Source organism: Balaenoptera acutorostrata, chromosome 10 (genome assembly GCF_949987535.1).
Source record: "Balaenoptera acutorostrata chromosome 10, mBalAcu1.1, whole genome shotgun sequence".
Lineage (NCBI taxonomy): Eukaryota > Metazoa > Chordata > Mammalia > Artiodactyla > Balaenopteridae > Balaenoptera > Balaenoptera acutorostrata.
In genome coordinates this window covers 84,605,072-84,626,200 of record NC_080073.1, presented here as the reverse complement: position 1 = coordinate 84,626,200, position 21,129 = coordinate 84,605,072, and the positions used below count along the sequence as shown (strand labels likewise).

The 21,129-nt window shown below is 40.9% G+C and overlaps 1 protein-coding gene across 1 annotated transcript; it reads left to right on the top strand.

Annotated features, from left to right (window-relative positions):
• Positions 1-13,644: 13,644 nt before the first annotated feature.
• On the top strand, positions 13,645-14,778 carry LOC103003301 (olfactory receptor 2H1). The gene is made up of 2 exons (XM_007179111.1): positions 13,645-13,743; positions 13,840-14,778. Exons 1-2 carry the CDS (start codon positions 13,645-13,647, stop codon positions 14,776-14,778), a joined length of 1,038 nt encoding a protein of 345 aa, XP_007179173.1.
• Positions 14,779-21,129: the final 6,351 nt, after the last annotated feature.

Genomic DNA, 21,129 nt, shown 5'->3' with positions numbered 1-21,129 from the left:
ATACAGGGGTTTCCATCCTGGAGAACCGGGTTTTACAGAAGAGCCTACACAGAGTAACGGGGTCCAAGAGCTCATTCCACTATTTGAACAAGCTTAACATTAAGTCATGTTCTCCGATTTGAAGCTCTTAGTAGGCAGTTAATAAAATTGGTAAAACGAACTATTATTTAAATGTACTTTGTGGGGTAGACATACTTTTGTAAACAGAATGAATATGAAGGGGGAAGAATGCAACCTGATGGAATAGACTGGAAACCTTGACTTGTTGTTCTCCCTTCAGATATCTCTCCAGGTTCTCTGATTAGAAAACCAGATTGTGACCTTTGGCTGCTGCACGGTAGAAAAGGGCTGCCCTGCGTCCAATGTCCAGCAGGATCCAGGGACTCTGCAACATCACCAGTGGCCACATAGAAGATGTCAGATCAGGTTGAGGGCGACAGGGAAGTGAAACCCCAACAGGAGGACAAGGATGAGAAAGCAGGTCTGGAAAGAGAAAGAAAAAGCTGTACACAGCAGACTTGAGTAAACTGCTTCAATTTTCAAATTTTATTTACACCTATTACTTTCTTAGGTCTCTCTGTCATTTCTGGAAAGAGAAGAGGGAGAGTAGATGGTTAAAGCTTCTTATAATTAAGTCTCTCTCTTCTCACACCCTTTCTCTCACCGCGTGGCATGAGGGACCTGAGAGAGAAAGGAAAGCAGAGGATGCAACGAGCCTTGGGATGAATGAGAGCAAGCAGAGTTTAGGGGTCTCTAGGTAGGCAGGAGTATCCCTGGGTGGCAGGCCCTGCCTGGACCAGCCCGTGCTTCCCCACTGGGCAGAGGTGAACAAAGAGCCTCGAGTGCAGGGGTCAGAGCCCGGAGGAAGATCGCAGCCTGGTGCCAAGGGAGAGGAGAACTGCTCTCCCAGGACTGTGAGTGAGGAAAGACTACACTGCGAGGCAATTCCGCAGGGCAGTAGAGAAACTGCCCGCTGGATCTGGGGATTTCCAGCCTAGAGTTACTCCTGGGCAAGCCAGGGATTTTTCCGGGGGAAAACTAATTCAGGAGATTCCCTCCCCAGATAGGATCTGGATTCTGAGAAGCGATATCCTTTCAAGGAACGAGAATAACAAATCTGGACTCTGATCTCTCTTTTCCCTCTAGCGGGAGGGCGGTTCTAAACCCCCAATGCCCCTTTGCTGACTACAGCTTCCTCTTGGGACCTGACAACTCTTTGCTTCTCTCCACAGTGTCAATCTGATTTATTTTTTCTCCCTGGGTCACAATACACTTTTTCAGAAGCAAAAAGATCTCTTTTCATTTGCCCCTCTAACAAATTCAGAAAACAGCCAAGGTCAAAGAGCATTTTGTGGAGATTTTGGTGGTTATAAAACAAATGTCTCAGATATCTAAAGCCTCCCAGCTTGGCACTAGCTGATGGGATGGTCTAGGGCTAGTCACAGCCCCCACTGAGGCCTCCTGGAGCAGAAGCCTTGTTTCCATCTCTTTCATAATGCCCACGAGAGAGTTCGTAAAACTGCTTTGGGATCAGGAATATTGCTTCAGAAATGCCAACCAAACTCAATCAAAATGCAACTGTGAATTCTTATTTAATGATGGTTGGGGGAAAAGTTTGTCCACTCTCAAAGGATAATTTGGAAAATACATGTCAAAATCAAACATGGACATGCCAAACTAAAACAACCCAAATACCTTTCCATAATAGGGGAATAGATAACTGAACTGTAGAATACCATCAGAAATAAAAATGGATGGGTTATACCTGCAAGCAATGATATGGATGGATATGCCACATACAGATTGATTGGAAAAAAAACAAGACCAAGGAGACTACAGAAAAGTATGATACTTTTCATAACTCTTCAAAACAAGCAAAACTAAAAAGAGATAAGCTACGTTGAAATAAAGAGAGATAAGCTACGTTGAAATTCAGAGTATGTTTGTTTTTTAAATAAATGAAGCCCAATCTAAATGCTGATAGGAGTAACCTGAAGATTTTCAACAGGGAATAAGGCATTTAAGAACCCTCTGATACCTCATCCTGTCATATTTAGAGTCTAAAGTTTAACTTTGGGAACTTAATGTTTGGTGAAACAACTTACTGAATGTCACTAATGTATGTGACATTCAGTAATGTCACTAATGTATGTGACATTCTTATTACTTAATTGAGAGATGTAATGTGTATTCACTCTATTAAAGCTAAAATAATGTTATGATCTAAAACATGAATGTTCTAAAGGGAAATCAATACAAGCAAAACTGAACAATATAGTGTTTAGGACCATATATGTGTGCCATCAAGCTGTCATAAAAATGTAAAAACCATGAGTGTTGATTATGACAAAATTATGCTTTAGAGTTTACATATCTTACATGTATTCTTTTGTGGTACCAAAACTGGTGGCAAAAATATAAGTTTTAAAATGTCATCTACATATCCTAAACCCAGCAATTCCACTTTAGGAATTTATTCTATTAATATACTCATATATGTATGAAATAAGATATGTACAAGCCTATTCATGTGGTATTATTTGTAATCAAAAAAATGGAAACAACATTTATCAATAAAGAATAAATGAAGGTGTATATAGTGGAATTAACTGAAAAAATCAAGTTACAAAATGTCTAATATTCTGATATTTAAAAAGATAAATATATACACATATGCTGAAATATGCATACAATATCTCTGGGAGGAAAGAAACTGTATTGCCTAAGGAACTGGAATGGGAAGGAGATTTACTTATTATGTGCCTTGTCCTGTTGTTATGTTTTTAGTTTTGCATTGTCAACTAAAAAAATATATTCACAACCTAAAAGTTCAGGGTTATGTTTTATACAGGGGACATACTGAGGACCGCAAACCCAGGAGACTTTCTCAAGTAACCTTGAGAAAACTGCTCTGAGGAGGCAAGGAGGGAGCTAGGATATATAGGAGTTTTGCAACAAAGGGCAGGTAGTAGGAACAAAAGAGTACTGTTAATAAAAGAAAACTAGGGATCTCAAGGTAAGGAATTTGGTGCTTTTCTATGTATGGGAGGATGCAGGAGTCTGGGCTCACTGATATCATTCCTTTGATATGCACCTCAGTTACCTGGGGCCAATATCCTGTGTTTTCTCATCCTGAGTTCCCTCAGCTCTCACCTTTGGGAGTGGCTGCAGTCTGATGGCTGCTACACGGCAGATATTCTTTGTTTCCTTCCTGAGTTCCCTCTGGGCTCACCTCTACTGCAATCACTGATGACTGTGACATCATTAGTTTTCTGATATGGCAGGCAATATTTTATTTCTCAGCAATCTGCGTATGTTTTACCTATTCAATAGCAAAAGGGTGGCGGGCAGAGGAAGGGAGTAAAGGGAGGGGTATGTATCTTTTTTATGCTGTCATTGGCTTAGGACAGAACTGGCTATAACATATGCACCAATGGGAACCAATTTCTATGCTCATCACTAGTTGCCAAGCAAATAGCCATGAAAAGCTAGCGCTATAATAGGTTAACTGTCAGGACCCTGTGCCTTCCCTACTCCCAAACACACAACATCCACTAATATTTTACATGCCCCAAAACTTGGAAAGATTAATAATATATTCTATAATATTATCTGAAATCAAAGGAATTTAAAATTAACTAAAATCAGAGGCCAAACCTAACCAAAATAAACCAAAAAATATATATAACTCAGGGATAGTCACTGAGCCTAGATCTTGGGTCTGATGGCAATGTGTGAAAACTGACTAAATCGACAAAATAACTGGAGTAGCTAATGCACTAGGAGGTGTGGGGTGGTGTGTGGGCCAGTGGCCCACATCCACTTTGCAGCAGTCAGGCCTTCCTGGAAAAAATTCAGGCTCTGCTTCCTGCTTTTTATGCAAGTTATTTAACCATCCTGAAGCTTAGTACTTTCTTCTGTAAGTTGGGGATTTCATTTAGGATTAGGTTCTGCTAATCCTTAACACATATCTAAAAATATTTGGCTTCAAAAAGATAGAAGTGGCTTCAAAATCCAGAGGTAGAAGACTCAGAGCCAGTATGATAGTTCTGTTCCACAAAAAAACTCAGGACCACACTCCTTTGAACTCTGCTATTCTTAGGATACGGTCCACATTTTTGTGGTCCAAAATGGTATCTAGTGCTCCAGCCATTACATCATTATTCCAGGATATGACAGAACTGATGAAAGAAGATGGCCAAAGAGAGGGCTTCAATAGTATTTTAAGAAAGACTCCAGGAAACAGCCAGAGGGGATTTCTCCTACATCCCATTGCCTAGCATCTTACAACCACATGAAGCTGAAAGGGAGGTTGTGAAAGCATTTTTACTCTGAGTAGTCATAACCTATCTGAAATAATATGGGAGGAGGGAGAACTACTACTAGGGAATAATGAGCAGTCTATGGTATAATAGGAAAAACGGTATCTACATCACATGACAGTTATGATGATTAAATGAGATTTCATAAGTGGTTAGGCTTTTGCTAATCTACAGAATTAAGACCAGAAAGTGGAAATAGAAATGAGGCAAATTTTAACACAGAATAGCCCCGTAAAAATATAAAGTATAAAAAAAAATGGAATGGATAAAGCAACTATACTCTAATAAAAATTAATTATAAAAAAAGTGGAATGGGAAAAAATGGCCCGAGACGATTCAAAAAGTGGTGAGTTATAAGGGGATTTTGGTGTATCAAAGGAAGATTAAGGGGCTTCCCTGGTGGCACAGTGGTTGCGAATCTGCCTGCCAATGCAGGGAACACGGGTTCGAGCCCTGGTCTGGGAGGATCCCACATGCCGCTGAGCAACTGGGCCCGTGAACCACAATTGCTGAGCCTGCGCGTCTGGAGCCTGTGCTCCGCAACGGGAGAGGCCACGATGATGAGAGGTCTGCGCACCGCGATGAAGAGTGGCCCCCACTTGCCACAACTAGAGAGGGCCCTCTCACAGAAACGAAGACCCAACACAGCCATAAATAAATAAATAAATAAATAAATAAATAAATAAATAAATAAAAATTAAACTTAAAAAAAAAAATGAAGATTAAACATTAACTCAAATGGCTCTTCCACCCTTGGGCTTCTAGAATTCACTGTTTCTACACTGTAGTCCAACACGGAGAGAAAAAAAAAATCTTTTTTAATCAGAAAATTTACAACAAACAAAGACAGTATGCTGCACTAGACTAACTCTCCGGCCAATAACAATGATAAATTCTGTAAAAGTAAAATATAGATAATAACTGTTTGAAGTCAGTGGGAGTGATCAAAAGCAAAGAGAAACTGGAGGGCATTTGACCCTTTGAAAAAGAGAGCTATCCTACCCGGAAATTAAGGAGGAGAAATCCCAGGAAGGAGGAAACTGCAAAGGTACAAACCCAAAAACTAGATAAGAACTCCTCTCAAATCTTTGGCTGACCAGTAACCTAGAGATGTATAGAACAAGCTTTTAGAGTCCAGGAACAAATCTCTAACCTAGAGATTATCATATTAAGTGAAGTAAGTCAGACAGAGAAAGACAAATATCATGATATCACTTATATGTGGAATCTAAAGTATGATACAAATGAATTTATTTACAAAACAGAAATAGACTCACAGACATAGAAAAGGGGAAAGCAGAGCGGGGAGATAAATTAGGAGTTTGGGATTAACATATACACACTACCATATGTAAAATAGATAACCAACAAAGACTTACTGTATAGCTCAGGGAACTATATCCAATATCTTGTAATAACCTATAATGGAAAAGAATCTTAATGAGAATATATATATATATATATATATATATATATGTGTGTGTGTGTGTGTGTGTGTGTGTATATATGTTCAGCTAAATATATGTGTGTATATATATATATATATATTCATCCATTATATATAGCTGAATCACTTTGCTGTACACCTGAAACTAACACAACATTGTAAATTAACTATACTTCAGTTTAAAACATGGTTAAAGAAGACAAAAATTCCAGATTTATATAAGGTTGTTGGTTGCACAACTTTGTCACTACTTTTACAAATAAAGAAAATCAACAATAAATAAATAGGAGAAAAGGAATAGTTTTTCCTTGCAATAGAATTCAAAATAACAAATAGAAAGAATGATGGAAATAGAAATTTTCCATTAGGCAAACATCTCAGAAATAACTGTTGTAGTCAAGAATCATTTGTGGATGCTAAAATTGGTGGGCAACAGGGTGGTGGTGGTGTGATGAATTGGGAGATTGGGATTGACATGTATACACTAATATGTATAAAATAGATAACTAATAAGAACCTGCTGTATAAAAAAATAAATAAAATTCTAAAATTCAAAAAAAAATTTAAAAATAAAAAATAAAATTGGTGGGCAACAGTACAATGAGAAAAAAGATATTTGCATAATCTAAACACATCTCCCACAGGATACGTATTTATTATAAATAGTAATTTTATAGTGGAGAAATCTGACAAGTATCACCTTAACTCAATGACCAAAGTGATCATCACTAGTAATAAGACATTTCAAAATCACATACATCATGATTTTATCCCTGAGAAGGACAGCACTAGTAATAGAAAGGAATTTCCTCAATCTTCTAAAGTGTATCTACAGAAAAACCCATAATCCAACATCATACTTAATGAAGAAATACTGTCCCATAAGATCAGGAAGAAATCAAGGTACTAGCCAGGCAAACAAGGAAAAAAAGTAGAAATAACACCCATAAAGATTTGAAAGAAAAAGCAAAAATATTTTATTCACAGATGAAACTATTTTTATGTAGAAAATCATAATTGTTTGCAGAGAACCTCCTAATGAATCTACAAAACAGCTATTAGCCTAACAAGTACATTTAGCAAGATCACAAGATATAAGGTCAATATACAAAAAAAAAATCAATTGTATTTTACATAACAGTAATGAACAATTGGAAAATTAACAATTTCAATATAATATACAATAATACAAAAAATAACCCTTAAGGATGAATTTAATCAAGATATGCAAGCCTACTACACTAAAAACTATAAAATGTTAGTGAGAGAAATTAAAGAAGCAGGGTTTTTTTAATGGAAAGATAGCCTTGTTCAGGATTACAAGTCTTAATATTGTTAAGATATCAATTCTTCCTCAAATTGATCTCTAGGCTCATTGCCATATTAATAAAGATTACAGCAGTCTTTTGTAGAAATGAGCAAGCTGATTCTAAAATGTATATGGGCATTCAAAAGTCTTAGAGGAGCCAAACCATCAAGGCCTGTAACTTATAAGAGAAGTAATAGTAAAAATGACTTGAATAAAAAACACATCAGGACCAATAAGTACATGACAAGACAGTCAACATCATTAATCATCATGCAGAAAATTAAAACTTCTATGAGACAGCACTTCACACCCAGTAGAATGCCTGAAACAGAAATACAGACAACACCAAGGATCACCAAGGATATGGAATAACTGGAATTCTCTACATTGCTGATGGGAGTGTAAATGGCACAGCCACGTTGGAAAACAGTTTAGCAGTTTCTTACAAACAGATGCTTATCATACAACCCTAATATTTCATTCCTAAGTGTCCACACAAAGAACTGTTTGCAAACGTTCATAGCAGCTTTTTTCATAGCTGCAAGCAACTCAAATGTCCATCAACAGGTGAATGGATAAACAAATTGTCATGTATTCATACGTGGAATATTGTTAGCAATAAAATGGAACAGACTAGGGGGATTTCCCTGGTGGTCCAGCAGTTAAGACTCTGCACTCCCAAAGCAGGGGGCCCGGGTTTGATCCCTTGTCAGGGAACTAGATCCCACATGCATGCCAGAACTAAGGAGCACACCTGCCGCAACTGAGATCCGGTGCAACCAAATAAATAAATAAATATTTTTTTAAAAAGGAGGCTTCCGACCAGAGCCTCCCATCAAGCCTCTTAGATAGCCTCAACCACCAGAGGGCAGACAACAGAAGCAAGAAAAACTACAATCCTGCAGCCTGTGGACCAAAAACCACAGTTACAGAAAGACAGAGAAGATGAAAAGGCAGAGGGCTATGTACCAGATGAAGGAACAAGAAAAAACCCCAGAAAAACAACTAAATGAAGTGGAGATAGGCAACCTTCCAGAAAAAGAATTCAGAATAATGATAGTGAAGATGATCCAGGACCTCGGAATAAGAATGGAGGCAAAGATTGAGAAGATGCAAGAAATGATTAACAAAGACCTAGAAGAATTAAAGAACAAACAAACAGAGATGACCAATACAATAACTGAAATGAAAACTACACTAGAAGGAATCAATAGCAGAATAACTGAGGCAGAAGAACGGATAAGTGACCTGGAAGACAGAATGGTGGAATTCACTTCTGCGGAACAGACTAAAGAAAAAAGAATGAAAAGAAATGAAGACAGCCTAAGAGACCTCTGGGACAACATTAAACGCAACAACATTCGCATTATAGGGGTCCCAGAAGGAGAAGAGAGAGAGAAAGGACCAGAGAAAATATTTGAAGAGATTATAGTCGAAAACTTCCCTAACATGGGAAAGGAAATAGCCACCCAAGTCCAGGAAGCGCAGAGAGTCCCATACAGAATAAACCCAAGGAGAAACACGCCAAGACACATAGTAATCAAAGTGGCAAAAATTAAAGACAAAGAAAAATTACTGAAAGCAGCAAGGGAAAAACGACAAATAACATACAAGGGAACTCCCATAAGGTTAACAGCTGATTTCTCAGCAGAAACTCTGCAAGCCAGAAGGGAGTGGCATGATATACTTAAAGTGATGAAAGGGAAGAACCTACAACCAAGATTACTCTACCCGGCAAGGATCTCATTTAGATTTGATGGAGAAATCAAAAGCTTTACAGACAAGCAAAAGCTAAGAGAATTCAGCACCACCAAACCAGCTCTACAACAAATGCTAAAGGAACTTCTCTAAGTGGGAAACACAAGAGAAGAAAAGGACCTACAAAAACAAACCCAAAACAATTAAGAAAATGGTCATAGGAACATACATATCGATAATTACCTTAAACGTGAATGGATTAAATGCCCCAACCAAAAGACATAGACTGGCTGAATGGATACAAAAACAAGACCCATATGTATGCTGTCTACAAGAGACCCACTTCAGACCTAGGGACACATACAGACTGAAAGTGAGGGGATGGAAAAAGATATTCCATGCAAATGGAAATCAAAAGAAAGCTGGAGTAGCTATACTCATATCAGATAAAATAGACTTTAAAATAAAGAATGTTACAAGAGACAAGGAAGAACACTACATAATGATCCAGGGATCAATCCAAGAAGAAGATATAACAATTATAAATATATATGCACCCAACATCGGAGCACCTCAATACATAAGGCAACTGCTAACAGCTATAAAAGAGGAAATCGACAGTAACACAATAATAGTGGGGGACTTTAACACCTCACTTACACCAATGGACAGATCATCCAAAATGAAAATAAATAAGGAAACAGAAGCTTTAAATGACACAATAAACCAGATAGATTTAATTGATATATATAGGACATTCCATCCAAAAACGGCAGATTACACGTTCTTCTCAAGTGCGCACGGAACATTCTCCAGGATAGATCACATCTTGGGTCACAAATCAAGCCTCAGTAAATTTAAGAAAATTGAAATCATATCAAGCATCTTTTCTGACCACAACGCTATGAGATTAGAAATGAATTACAGGGAAAAAAACGTAAAAAAGACAAACACATGGAGGCTAAACAATACGTTACTAAATAACCAAGAGATCACTGAAGAAATCAAACAGGAAATAAAAAAATACCTAGAGACAAATGACAATGAAAACACGACGACCCAAAACCTATGGGATGCAGCAAAAGCGGTTCTAAGAGGGAAGTTTATAGCTATACAAGCCTACCTAAAGAAACAAGAAAAATCTCAAGTAAACAATCTAACCTTACACCTAAAGAAACTAGAGAAAGAAGAACAAACAAAACCCAAAGTTAGCAGAAGGAAAGAAATCATAAAGATCAGAGCAGAAATAAATGAAATAGAAACAAAGAAAACAATAGCAAAGATCAATAAAACTAAAAGTTGGTTCTTTGAGAAGATAAACAAAATTGATAAGCCATTAGCCAGACTCATCAAGAAAAAGAGGGAGAGGACTCAAATCAATAAAATCAGAAATGAAAAAGGAGAAGTTACAACAGACACCGCAGAAATACAAAACACCCTAAGAGACTACTACAAGCAACTTTATGCCAATAAAATGGACAACCTGGAAGAAATGGACAAATTCTTAGAAAGGTATAACCTTCCAAGACTGAATCAGGAAGAAACAGAAAATATGAACAGACCAATCACAAGTAATGAAATTGAAACTGTGATTAAAAATCTTCCAACAAACAAAAGTCCAGGACCAGATGGCTTCACAGGTGAATTCTATCAAACATTTAGAGAAGAGCTAACACCCATCCTTCTCAAACTCTTACAAAAAATTGCAGAGGAAGGAAGACTCCCAAACTCATTCTATGAGGCCACCATCACCCTGATACCAAAACCAGACAAAGACACTACAAAAAAAGAAAATTACAGACCAATATCACTGATGAATATAGATGCAAAAATCCTCAACAAAATACTAGCAAACAGAATCCAACAACACATTAAAAGGATCATACACCACGATCAAGTGGGATTTATCCCAGGGATGCAAGGATTCTTCAATATACGCAAATCAATCAATGTGATACACCATATTAACAAATTGAAGAAGAAAAACCATATGATCATCTCAATAGATGCAGAAAAAGCTTTTGACAAAATTCAACACCCATTTCTGATAAAAACTCTCCAGAAAGTGGGCATAGAGGGAACCTACCTCAACATAATAAAGGCCATATATGACAAACCCACAGCAAACATCATTCTCAATGGTGAAAAACTGAAAGCATTTCCTCTAAGATCAGGAACGAGACAAGGATGTCCACTCTCACCACTATTATTCAACATAGTTCTGGAAGTCCTAGCCACGGCAATCAGAGAAGAAAAAGAAATAAAAGGAATACAAATTGGAAAAGAAGAAGTAAAACTGTCACTGTTTGCGGATGACATGATACTATACATAGAGAATCCTAAAACTGCCACCAGAAAACTGCTAGAGCTAATTAATGAATATGGTAAAGTTGCAGGTTACAAAATTAATGCACAGAAATCTCTTGCATTCCTATACACTAATGATGAAAAATCTGAAAGAGAAATTATGGAAACACTCCCATTTACCATTGCAACAAAAAGAATAAAATACCTAGGAATAAACCTACCTAGGGAGACAAAAGACCTGTATGCAGAAAACTATAAGACACTGATGAAAGAAATTAAAGATGATACCAACAGATGGAGAGATATACCATGTTCTTGGATTGGAAGAATCAACATTGTGAAAATGAGTATACTACCCAAAGCAATCTACAGATTCAATGCAATCCCTATCAAATTACCAATGGCATTTTTTACAGAGCTAGAACAAATCATCTTAAAATTTGTATGGAGACACAAAAGACCCCGAATAGCCAAAGCAGTCTTGAGGCAAAAAAATGGAGCTGGAGGAATCAGACTCCCTGACTTCAGACTATACTACAAAGCTACAATAATCAAGACAATATGGTACTGGCACAAAAACAGAAACATAGATCAATGGAACAAGATAGAAAGCCCAGAGATTAACCCACGCACCTATGGTCAACTAATCTATGACAAAGGAGGCAAAGATATACAATGGAGAAAAGACAGTCTCTTCAATAAGTGGTGCTGTGAAAACTGGACAGCTACATGTAAAAGAATGAAATTAGAATACTCCCTAACACCATACACAAAAATTAACTCAAAATGGATTAGAGACCTAAATATAAGACTGGACACTATAAAACTCTTAGAGGAAAACATAGGAAGAACACTCTTTGACATAAATCACAGCAAGATCTTTTTTGATCCACCTCCTAGAGTAATGGAAATAAAAACAAAAATAAACAAATGGGACCTAATGAAACTTCAAAGCTTTTGCACAGCAAAGGAAACCATAAACAAGACGAAAAGACAACCCTCAGAATGGGAGAAAATATTTGCAAATGAATCAACGGACAAAGGATTAATCTCCAAAATATATAAACAGCTCATTCAGCTCAATATCAAAGAAACAAACACCCCAATCCAAAAATGGGCAGAAGACCTAAATAGACACTTCTCCAAAGAAGACATACAGACGGCCACGAAGCACATGAAAAGATGCTCAACATCACTAATTATTAGAGAAATGCAAATCAAAACTACAATGAGGTATCACCTCACTCCTGTTAGAATGGGCATCATCAGAAAATCTACAAACAACAAATGCTGGAGAGGGTGTGGAGAAAAGGGAACCCTCTTGCACTGTTGGTGGGAATGTAAATTGATACAGCCACTATGGAGAACAATATGGAGGTTCCTTAAAAAACTAAAAATAGAATTACCATATGACCCAGCAATCCCACTACTGGGCATATACCCAGAGAAAACCGTAATTCAAAAAGACACATGCACCCGAATGTTCATTGCAGCACTATTTACAATAGCCAGGTCATGGAAGCAACCTAAATGCCCATCAACAGACGAATGGATAAAGAAGTTGTGGTACATATATACAATGGAATATTATTCAGCCATAAAAAGGAACGAAATTGAGTCATTTGTTGAGACATGGATGGATCTAGAGACTGTCATACAGAGTGAAGTAAGTCAGAAAGAGAAAAACAAATATCGTATATTAACGCATGTATGTGGAACCTAGAAAAATGGTACAGATGAGCCAGTTTGCAGGGCAGAAGTTGAGACACAGATGTAGAGAATGGACATATGGACACCAAGGGGGGAAAACTGTGGTGAGGTGGGGATGGTGGTGTGCTGAATTGGGCGATTGGGATTGACATGTATACACTGATGTGTATAAAATTGATGCCTAATAAGAACCTGCAGTATAAAAAAACAAACAAAACAACTATTACTAAACTTTCATTGGGTTATTTGTATGGAAATATGTTAATATAAATGTTTCAGACATTACATGAAATTTCTAAAAATCTTGTATTTGTATGGAAATATGTATGGAAATATGATAATATAAATGTTTCAGACATTAAAAAAAAAAAAAAAAAGAAAAAGAAAAAGGAGGCTTCCCTGGTGGCACAGTGGTTAAGAATCTGCCTGCCAATGCAGGGGACACGGGTTTGAGCCCTGGTCCAGGAAGATTCCCACATGCCGCGGAGCAACTAAGCCCGTGCACCACAACTACTGAGCCTATGTGCCACAACTACTGAAGCCCGCGCACCTAGAGCCCGTGCTCCGCAGCAAGAGAAGTCACAGCAATGAGAAGCCCTTGCACTGCAACGAAGAGTAGCCCCCGCTCGCCACAACTAGAGAAAGCCCGCGCGCAGAAATGAAGACCCAACGCAGCCAAAAATTTTAAAAAATTTTAAAAAGAATATAATAAGTACTCAATAATTGTTTGCTGAATTAATTAATCCATATTTTATATCGGCTTTCTTTGCCTTCAGCCAGTAAGTCTGAGGTACGTGTAAAACTTCATCTGTCTTTCAGCACATTCATGGTTTCCTCCATTCTACTAGACAATGTTTGACCTGGAGACACAGGGGAAGAGAAGGGGCTGCTGGATGTTGATGTACCTGGGGATGCTGGGTGAAAGGAACGGGAAGAGAAACGTCCACCTGGTAAGACCCGACAAGTACCCAGGGTGAGTTTTTATAAGACAGGTGGGAGCGCACTGCTCAGACACCTCTCATCCCTCTAGGTCTGGACAGGAATAGGCCGTGGTCAACCACAGCTCCCTGGTGGACTTCCTCCTTCTGGGCCTCTCTGAACGCCCAGGGCTTGAAAGAATCCTCTTCGTGGTTGTCTTGATTTCTTACCTCCTGACTCTAGTGGGCAACACACTGACCACCCTGCTGTCCCTGCTGGCCCCCAGGCTCCACTCCCCAATGTACTTTTTCCTCTCCAACCTCTCCTTCCTGGACCTCTGCATCACTAAAAGTTTTGTTCCCCAGATGCTGGTCAACCTCTGGGGCCCAAAGACCATCAGCTTCCTTGGCTGCTCTGTCCAACTCTTCATCTTCCTGTTTCTGGGGACCACTGAGTGTGTCCTCCTGACAGTGGTGGCCTTTGACCGCTACATGGCTGTCTGCCAGCCCCTCCACTATACCAACGTCATCCACCCCCGCCTGGGCCGGCAGCTGGCAGCTGTGGCCTGGGTAATGGGTCTGGGCCAATCAGTAGTCCAGACACCACCCACCCTCCACCTGCCCTTCTGCCCCCATTGGCAAACAGATGACTTTGTATGTGAAATCCCTTCTCTAATTCAACTCTCTTGTGGAGACACCACCTACGATGAAATTCAGTTCGCTGTGTCCAGTGTCATCTTCCTGGTCATGCCACTCGCCCTCATTCTTGTCTCTTATGGTGCCATTGCCTGGGCAGTGCTGAGGATTAACTCCGCCAGAGCATGGAGAAAGGCTTTGGGCACCTGCTCCCCCCATCTCACTGTGGTCCCCATCTTCTACAGTTTAGTCATTTCCGTTTACCTCCAGCCCCAAAATCCCTATGCCCAGAAGAGGGGCAAGTTCTTTGGTCTCTTCTATTCAGCGGGCACTCCTTCACTTAACCCTCTCATATACACCCTGAGGAACAAGAAGGTAAAGAGAGCAGTCAGGAGGCTGCTGGGGAAGGACGAGGACTCCAGGGAGAGCTGAGCGAGAACTGCTTGATGTGCGCGAAAAGTGAGAGCAACTTCTTCATGGTTTTGTCAGGAAGTCTGTGTTCCCCGCACCTCTGCTCTCCTCACATCCATCATGTCACAGAAATGGATGACAGCCACATGTGTGTGCATGCATGCAAGTGTGAGTGTGAGTGTGTGTGTGTGTGACAGAGACAGAGACAGAGACACGGAGACACAGAGATTGAAAATGTGCTAAGGGGAAGTACTTATCTCTATATGAAACATATGAATCAAATTTAATATCTTCTCTATTTTGTATTTCATACATTTCACCTCCATGGTGATCTCCCCAATTTTATCATTTCCATTTCCAACTCACCTGCTTGTCACATCATCACTATTTCTTTACCTCTACTTCTAATTTCTACCATAGTTTCTTTACTTCTCTCTCGGGTTTTTTTCCACTTCCTTAAGTGTCTGTTTTGCATTGTTGTTCTATTTTATCCCCCAAATGACAGCAAGGAAGGGGGGAAGCTGAAGTCCAGGGGTTCAGAAACTCGCCCAAGGACATGCAGTGTTAGGACTAAAACCCAGGCCTGGTGACTTCCATCAGGCAGCTTCTCAAATACACACTGTTGCTTTCATACCGTCGTCAAATATTTCAGTATCCTTAGGCTGGAATTCAGAACAGAGCCTTAGGAGAAAGCTTAACTTCTTCAGTTCTAGTGTTGCATCTTCTACGGCACCCACAAATCGAAAACAGCTCAGACAGAGAGGGAGACCTCAAAATGTTTACGCCGACAGGACAGTTTTAACAATGTGGGCTTTGGTGCCATCGACTGGCAGTATGTGGTATTACAACTGGCACCCCAGACTCCTCACCTAAGACCTCTCTAAGGTCATCAGGTTTGTACTCTTGCTCAGAAAGATGATAATTATCATATTGTTATTATTAGGTATTCATATAGTGATTATGATATCCCAGGTACCATTTAAAGTAATTTTTACACATTGACTCATTTAATCTCTATTACAACACTATGAAACAGGTAATATTGCCATCCTTTTTCAGATGCAGAAACTGGGACACAGAATTTAGTAGCAGCTTAACAATTTCAGACATTTGGACCCAGGAGGGCTGGTTCAAGTCTCCAGGCTCTTAACCCTGTGCTTGAATACAAATAGTGTCTCTCCAGCACGGGTGAGAAGTCTCACATCTCTCAGTAAACTTTGAGGAAATCATCCCAGTCTAGAAATATGTCTAATTTATTAGATCCCCCAGCTGAAGGAGGTTTGCTTCCCTGGAATAAGAGTTTATCAGATGCTCGAAAGCATCCCCTGAGAACAAGAAACAATAGCTGCCTGGAGGAAGTTTTGGTACAGTTCACATTGTGTGTTCCTGGCTTAATTCCCCCACTGGATTTCAGACTCACAGAAGCAAGGACCAGAACGTTGCAGAAAAGTGGCCCCCAATTAGTTCTATAAATGAATGAATGAGTGAGTGAATGAATGAATAAATATCTCCAAAAAATGTGTAAAGTTTCCTGGGGTCCTAATCTCACAGATGCTGTCTTCCAGCTTTCCCCATGGCAGTGGCAACAATACCAAATTCTCTCGGATACATGCTGATGAAATAAGAAAAAGGGAAATCCTAGTTTTATTCTAGTCCCAACACAAAATGGCTTTGATTCAACATTTACTCTGGCATCAGCAAAGAACAGCAGCATTAACTCTATTTTAATCCTAATCTTCATTTTAGCCATTCATGTACTAATCTTCTTGCCTCCTTGACCTCCTAATTTGATTGTATCCTATACTAAATGTAGATCCCCTATTTTATATTTAATAATGCTAATCTCAACCCTACAAGAGATGCTAACCCTAGTTCTACTTTTCAAATCACTTATGTAATACATTTTTGTCATGATCACCTCTATCCTCTTTCTCTCACTGGGACCTGGAAACCTCTACTTTTTTGGCCTGTTTATCAGCTCCCTGTGCCCAGAGGCCCTAATGTTCTCATACAGTAAAATCCTTTCTAGACAGACTCTAGGGGAAATACAACAGAGAATTAAATGAAACAGTGTAAACAGTCTGTTTTAATGAAAACTGATTTGTTGAATAAGTGGATTAACAGAGGTTTTAGGACTAACATCTTATTCCGAATGCATTCAGCCTGTGTGGACAGTTATCTACTGGATACCGTAGGGGAAAACCAGCACAAGCTTACTCAGTCACAACCCTCAAAGTGTCCAAAGCAGATCAAGATGGTCAGAGACACAATTCCAACATAAGTAACCATTATACAACTGAGTTGGGGGCAAGTACGAGGCCAAAGGCATAGAGAATGAAAGAATAAAGTGTACGAGGATTGGGTGGTGTGGGCATCAGAGAATTCTTCCCAGAGGTTTAAAACACAGCAGAAGGAACAATATTAATATGAAATATTTGCTGATTTACTGCGTGGAAAGAGCTGGCGTACGTATGTTGTGCATTAAGATGGGAAGATGCGGGGGAAGGAGTTACACCAGGGAGCCAAATGGTTTAAGGGGAAAATATGTATTATTTTAGAAATATAGAGAAGCTACTGAACTGGATACAAGTGGAAAAGGGGATTCCTTGCAGATGATTAAAGACTACAGGATTTAGGTCCTGTGAGTGTGGGCACTTCCCTATCCAATACGACACATGAGCTGGAAGCACTTAAGGGGACATTATTCAAGAACCTCAGGGCTCACTGAACCATGAATAGGTCCTGAAGCACAAGGCCCAGCTTCTGTTTCCCCTGTGCAGAATTAGTCACTCATGCCTGAAGGGTACCAGGATATGCCACCCCAAAATATGTCTCTTTGGCATATGGATTATTTTAAGCTAAAGGCCCATTGAGAACCAGCAGCTGCAAGAAAACCTCTACAACAGGGCACAAGTTTTCTTTTTGTAAATTTACTTTTATAAAGGTGTCTCCCTCTCCTGTACCAGGCAGAGGAGGACTCTTAACAACTCTTATCTAAAGAGAAGGCACAGACTTAAATCTGCATAACAAACCTTACTAAACAATCCCTATTTACCACACTTTTCCTGATCACTTTCCCAAAGCTGGCCGCCACTACCCAGAAGCCCAAAACCCCTTAACCCCTTTTCCTTTGTTTAGCTCAAAATGGTATATAAGCCCCAGTTCTAACCACCCCTCCGAGTTCCTCATCACTGAGTATTCCCAAGCATATTCGCGATGCACGTGTTAATAAACTTCAGTTTTTCTCTTATTAATCTGTCTTTTGCTGGTCTCCACTTGCAAGACCCCAGCTAAATAAAGAACCTAAGATGGGTTGGGGAAAGAGATTATCTGTCCTCCCCTCCACCCCCGAGAACACTCTGTGCGCCGCTTAGTGTTACTGCAGCTCGGCTCCCTCTCCCCACGGCGTCGCAGTTCCGGCACAGCGCCCCCTCGCGGAAGCCTCCGTGCGGTTCACGGCAGCAACACAGGTCTCGTCTCCCACGACCGTCTCTAGTGTTCCCTTCCTGGCTCCAGGGGCCGCGTAAGTGGATGCCTCATTGGTTAAGTATTTTGAATATAACCCCTGTTTGGGGGGGAAAGCTGTCTGATATGAAGCCCACCCTCCGATTCCCCTCGGGTTAATGGACCCTGAAGTACAAAGTAACAGAATTCCCTGCTTCAAAAACCGGAGAGAATAAACTCTATCCAGAGTGTCCTAAAATTACAATGGACCGTGGGAGGAACCACAATTGGCAGAAACGGCTAGGTGTGGGACTACCGCTGGCCTTGAAGCATCCAGAAGAAATCAAAGACCTGGGAAGAGGCTGAAAGTCAGCAAACAGACAAGACTGGGTCATGGACCTGCGAGGGTAGACAGCAGCGTGCGAGGTGCAGTGAACGCTCGCTTTGGAGTAGGCAGACCAGATGCGGTGGATCATTCTTTCCAAAGAAGGCTGCAGCAACGTATTTATTGCATCCCACGTGTTCTTTTCACAGTGGGACTGATACTCAGACCACCATGACGTGAGGTCCATGTTTCCTCTCCTTGAATCTGGGCACAGCCTTGTGACTGCCCCAACCAATGGGATACAGCAGAAGTGATGCTATGTGACTTCCAAGGCTATGTCAGAAAAAAGATACAGCTTCGACCTAGCTGGCTCTCTCCTCCCATGTCTGTCTGTCTGTCTGTCTGTCTGCCTGTCTGTCTGCCTGTCTGTCTGCCTCCCTCTCTCTCTCTCTCTCTCTCTCTCTCTCTCTCTCTCTCTCTCGGGACACTTGCCTTTGGAACCCAGGCACCATGTTGTAAGGAATCCCAGGCTGCATGGAAAGGCCAGGTGTAGGGGTTCCAGCTGACAGCTCCAACTGAAGTCTCAGCCAACACCCATCTTTAGACCCTTCTGATGATTCCAGCCCCCAGCCTTCAAATCTCCCCACTGTCCCCTGCGTTCCTGACCCACAAAACCATGAGAGATAATAAATGATTATTGTTTTAAGCCAGTGTTTTAGGGTAACAGGTTACGCAGCAACAGACAATAATTCACTCAGCCTGGATGCTGGCTCTCCTCATCAGCTGTGTGACCCTGGACGAGAGTCTTCCTCTCTGAGCTGCAGTCTCCTTGCCAGGTAACAGACATGAGTGCACAACACCTTCCCACAGCGCTGTCCTGAGCAGCAGAGGTAACGACTGTGAGATGCCCACACTCCTGGCTGTTCTCTCAGGCTACCTTGTTTAATTTCACCTGCCTACTTACTTACTTCATCTTCCCTCTTTGAGAATGTACATCCCACGAAAGCCCATCTTGCCCACTGCTCTACCCCAGGGCCTAGAAGCACCTGCCACAGTAACTTCCCCAAGCAAACCTGTTGACTGGGACTTCCCTGGTGGCGCAGTGGTTAAGAATCTGCATGCCAATGCAGGGGACACAGGTTCGATCCCTGGTCTGGGAAGATCCCACATGCTGTGGAGTGGCTAGGCCCGTGCGCCACAACTACTGAAGCCCACACGCCTAGAGCCCGTGCTCCCCAATAAGGGGGGGCCACTGCAATAAGAGGCCTGCGCACTGCATCTAAGAGTAGCCTTCGCTCTCTGCAACTAGAGAGAGCCTGCGTGCAAGGAAGACCCAATGCAGCCAAAAAATTAAAAAAAAAAAAAAACCTTTTGATTGATTGAAAAAATAACAAAACTAACATAGTAGCAAAGAGTTCACAAAATTCTTTCTGTTAGTAAATGACTAGGGCAGGGAGGCAAGAGGCCAAGTCAGGGCAGAGCGGGGCCCACTGAGGCCTGGCAAGCAGTCTAGAGCCCGCGGTGCTCTATAGTCAGGAGGAGATCTGAAGCCTGAGGGTGAAGCCCATCCTGACCGAGGCAGGGCTGGAGAGGCCAAGGGAACAGTTCCTCCCAGAACTGCTGAGTGGTGGTCGCACCACCCGGCAACACATCCTCCTTGCACCAGGAGACTCTGCTGGCCCTACCATTTGACCTGGTCCCTGTCTGTGCTCCTGCCAGCAAAGAATGTCTGGCTTGACCTTGGCACAGTAGAACTGACCCTCTGTAATTTGCAGCTCCGCTAAGTGCAAAGAAAGTTCAAGGTGGTAACTCTGGTCTCTTCTGTTCTGCCCAGGGCTGGGATATAGCTCCTGCTGCTGCTTCTGAAGCCAACTGTTCATTTTCCATACTAAAGGCTTACCTAATCCACAGGCTTCTTCCCCTTTTCTCGAGAATATTCTACTGTGGGAAAGGGGAAACTCAAATCAAGTCCTATTGGTCCAATGTGGATAATCACAGTAGAATGGTTTTCAAGTACGGCTGGTCCAACATTTAACCACCCATGCTCTCAGGGAACTTCAGAACTTGGCTCTTCAACAGGATGGTGAAATGAGAGGGCCCATCCAATCCTTGTCATTCTTTTGCAAAACAATGAAAATCGCTTTTAAAAAATCAGTGCTATGGGGAAAGAGAAAAATTGAGCTTCAAAAAGGCACTTCTCCAAGAGGACACAAAGAATTACAAAAGTCCCAAGCAATGTTCTGTTTTGTTTTGTTTTGTTTTCCATTGGCCATTCAATACTTTCTTTCATGTGGATAGCCAGTTCCTGCCAAGATGCTCAGAGTTCTTAGACAAAGACTTTTAAGGCTGGAAGCACTCAGGGGCCATCTCATCTGCTGCCTCCTAGCAGTCATACTTTCTTGTTATTCTTAATTCCTAGGAAGAAGACTCCTCACATCTGTTCAGCCAAATGCTCCAGGCTCCCATACCTGCCCATCACTGTCAGAGAACTCATTAAACAGTAGCAACAGTGGCTAGTGTTTACCCAACATGCTCCACGAGCCAAGAACCATCGTGAGCACTTGTTCTTGCAACCACCCTGTGGAGAGCTGGATGATGAAGAT

What these genes read in the sequence shown, in the direction of transcription:
- LOC103003301 (XM_007179111.1), top strand. Translation starts at nt 13,645, where the DNA reads ATGTTTGACCTGGAGACACAGGGGAAGAGAAGGGGCTGCTGGATGTTG. An exon ending in GGAAGAGAAACGTCCACCTG is followed by an intron (nt 13,744 to 13,839) that starts GTAAGACCCGAC and finishes GGACAGGAATAG; the next exon opens with GCCGTGGTCAACCACAGCTC.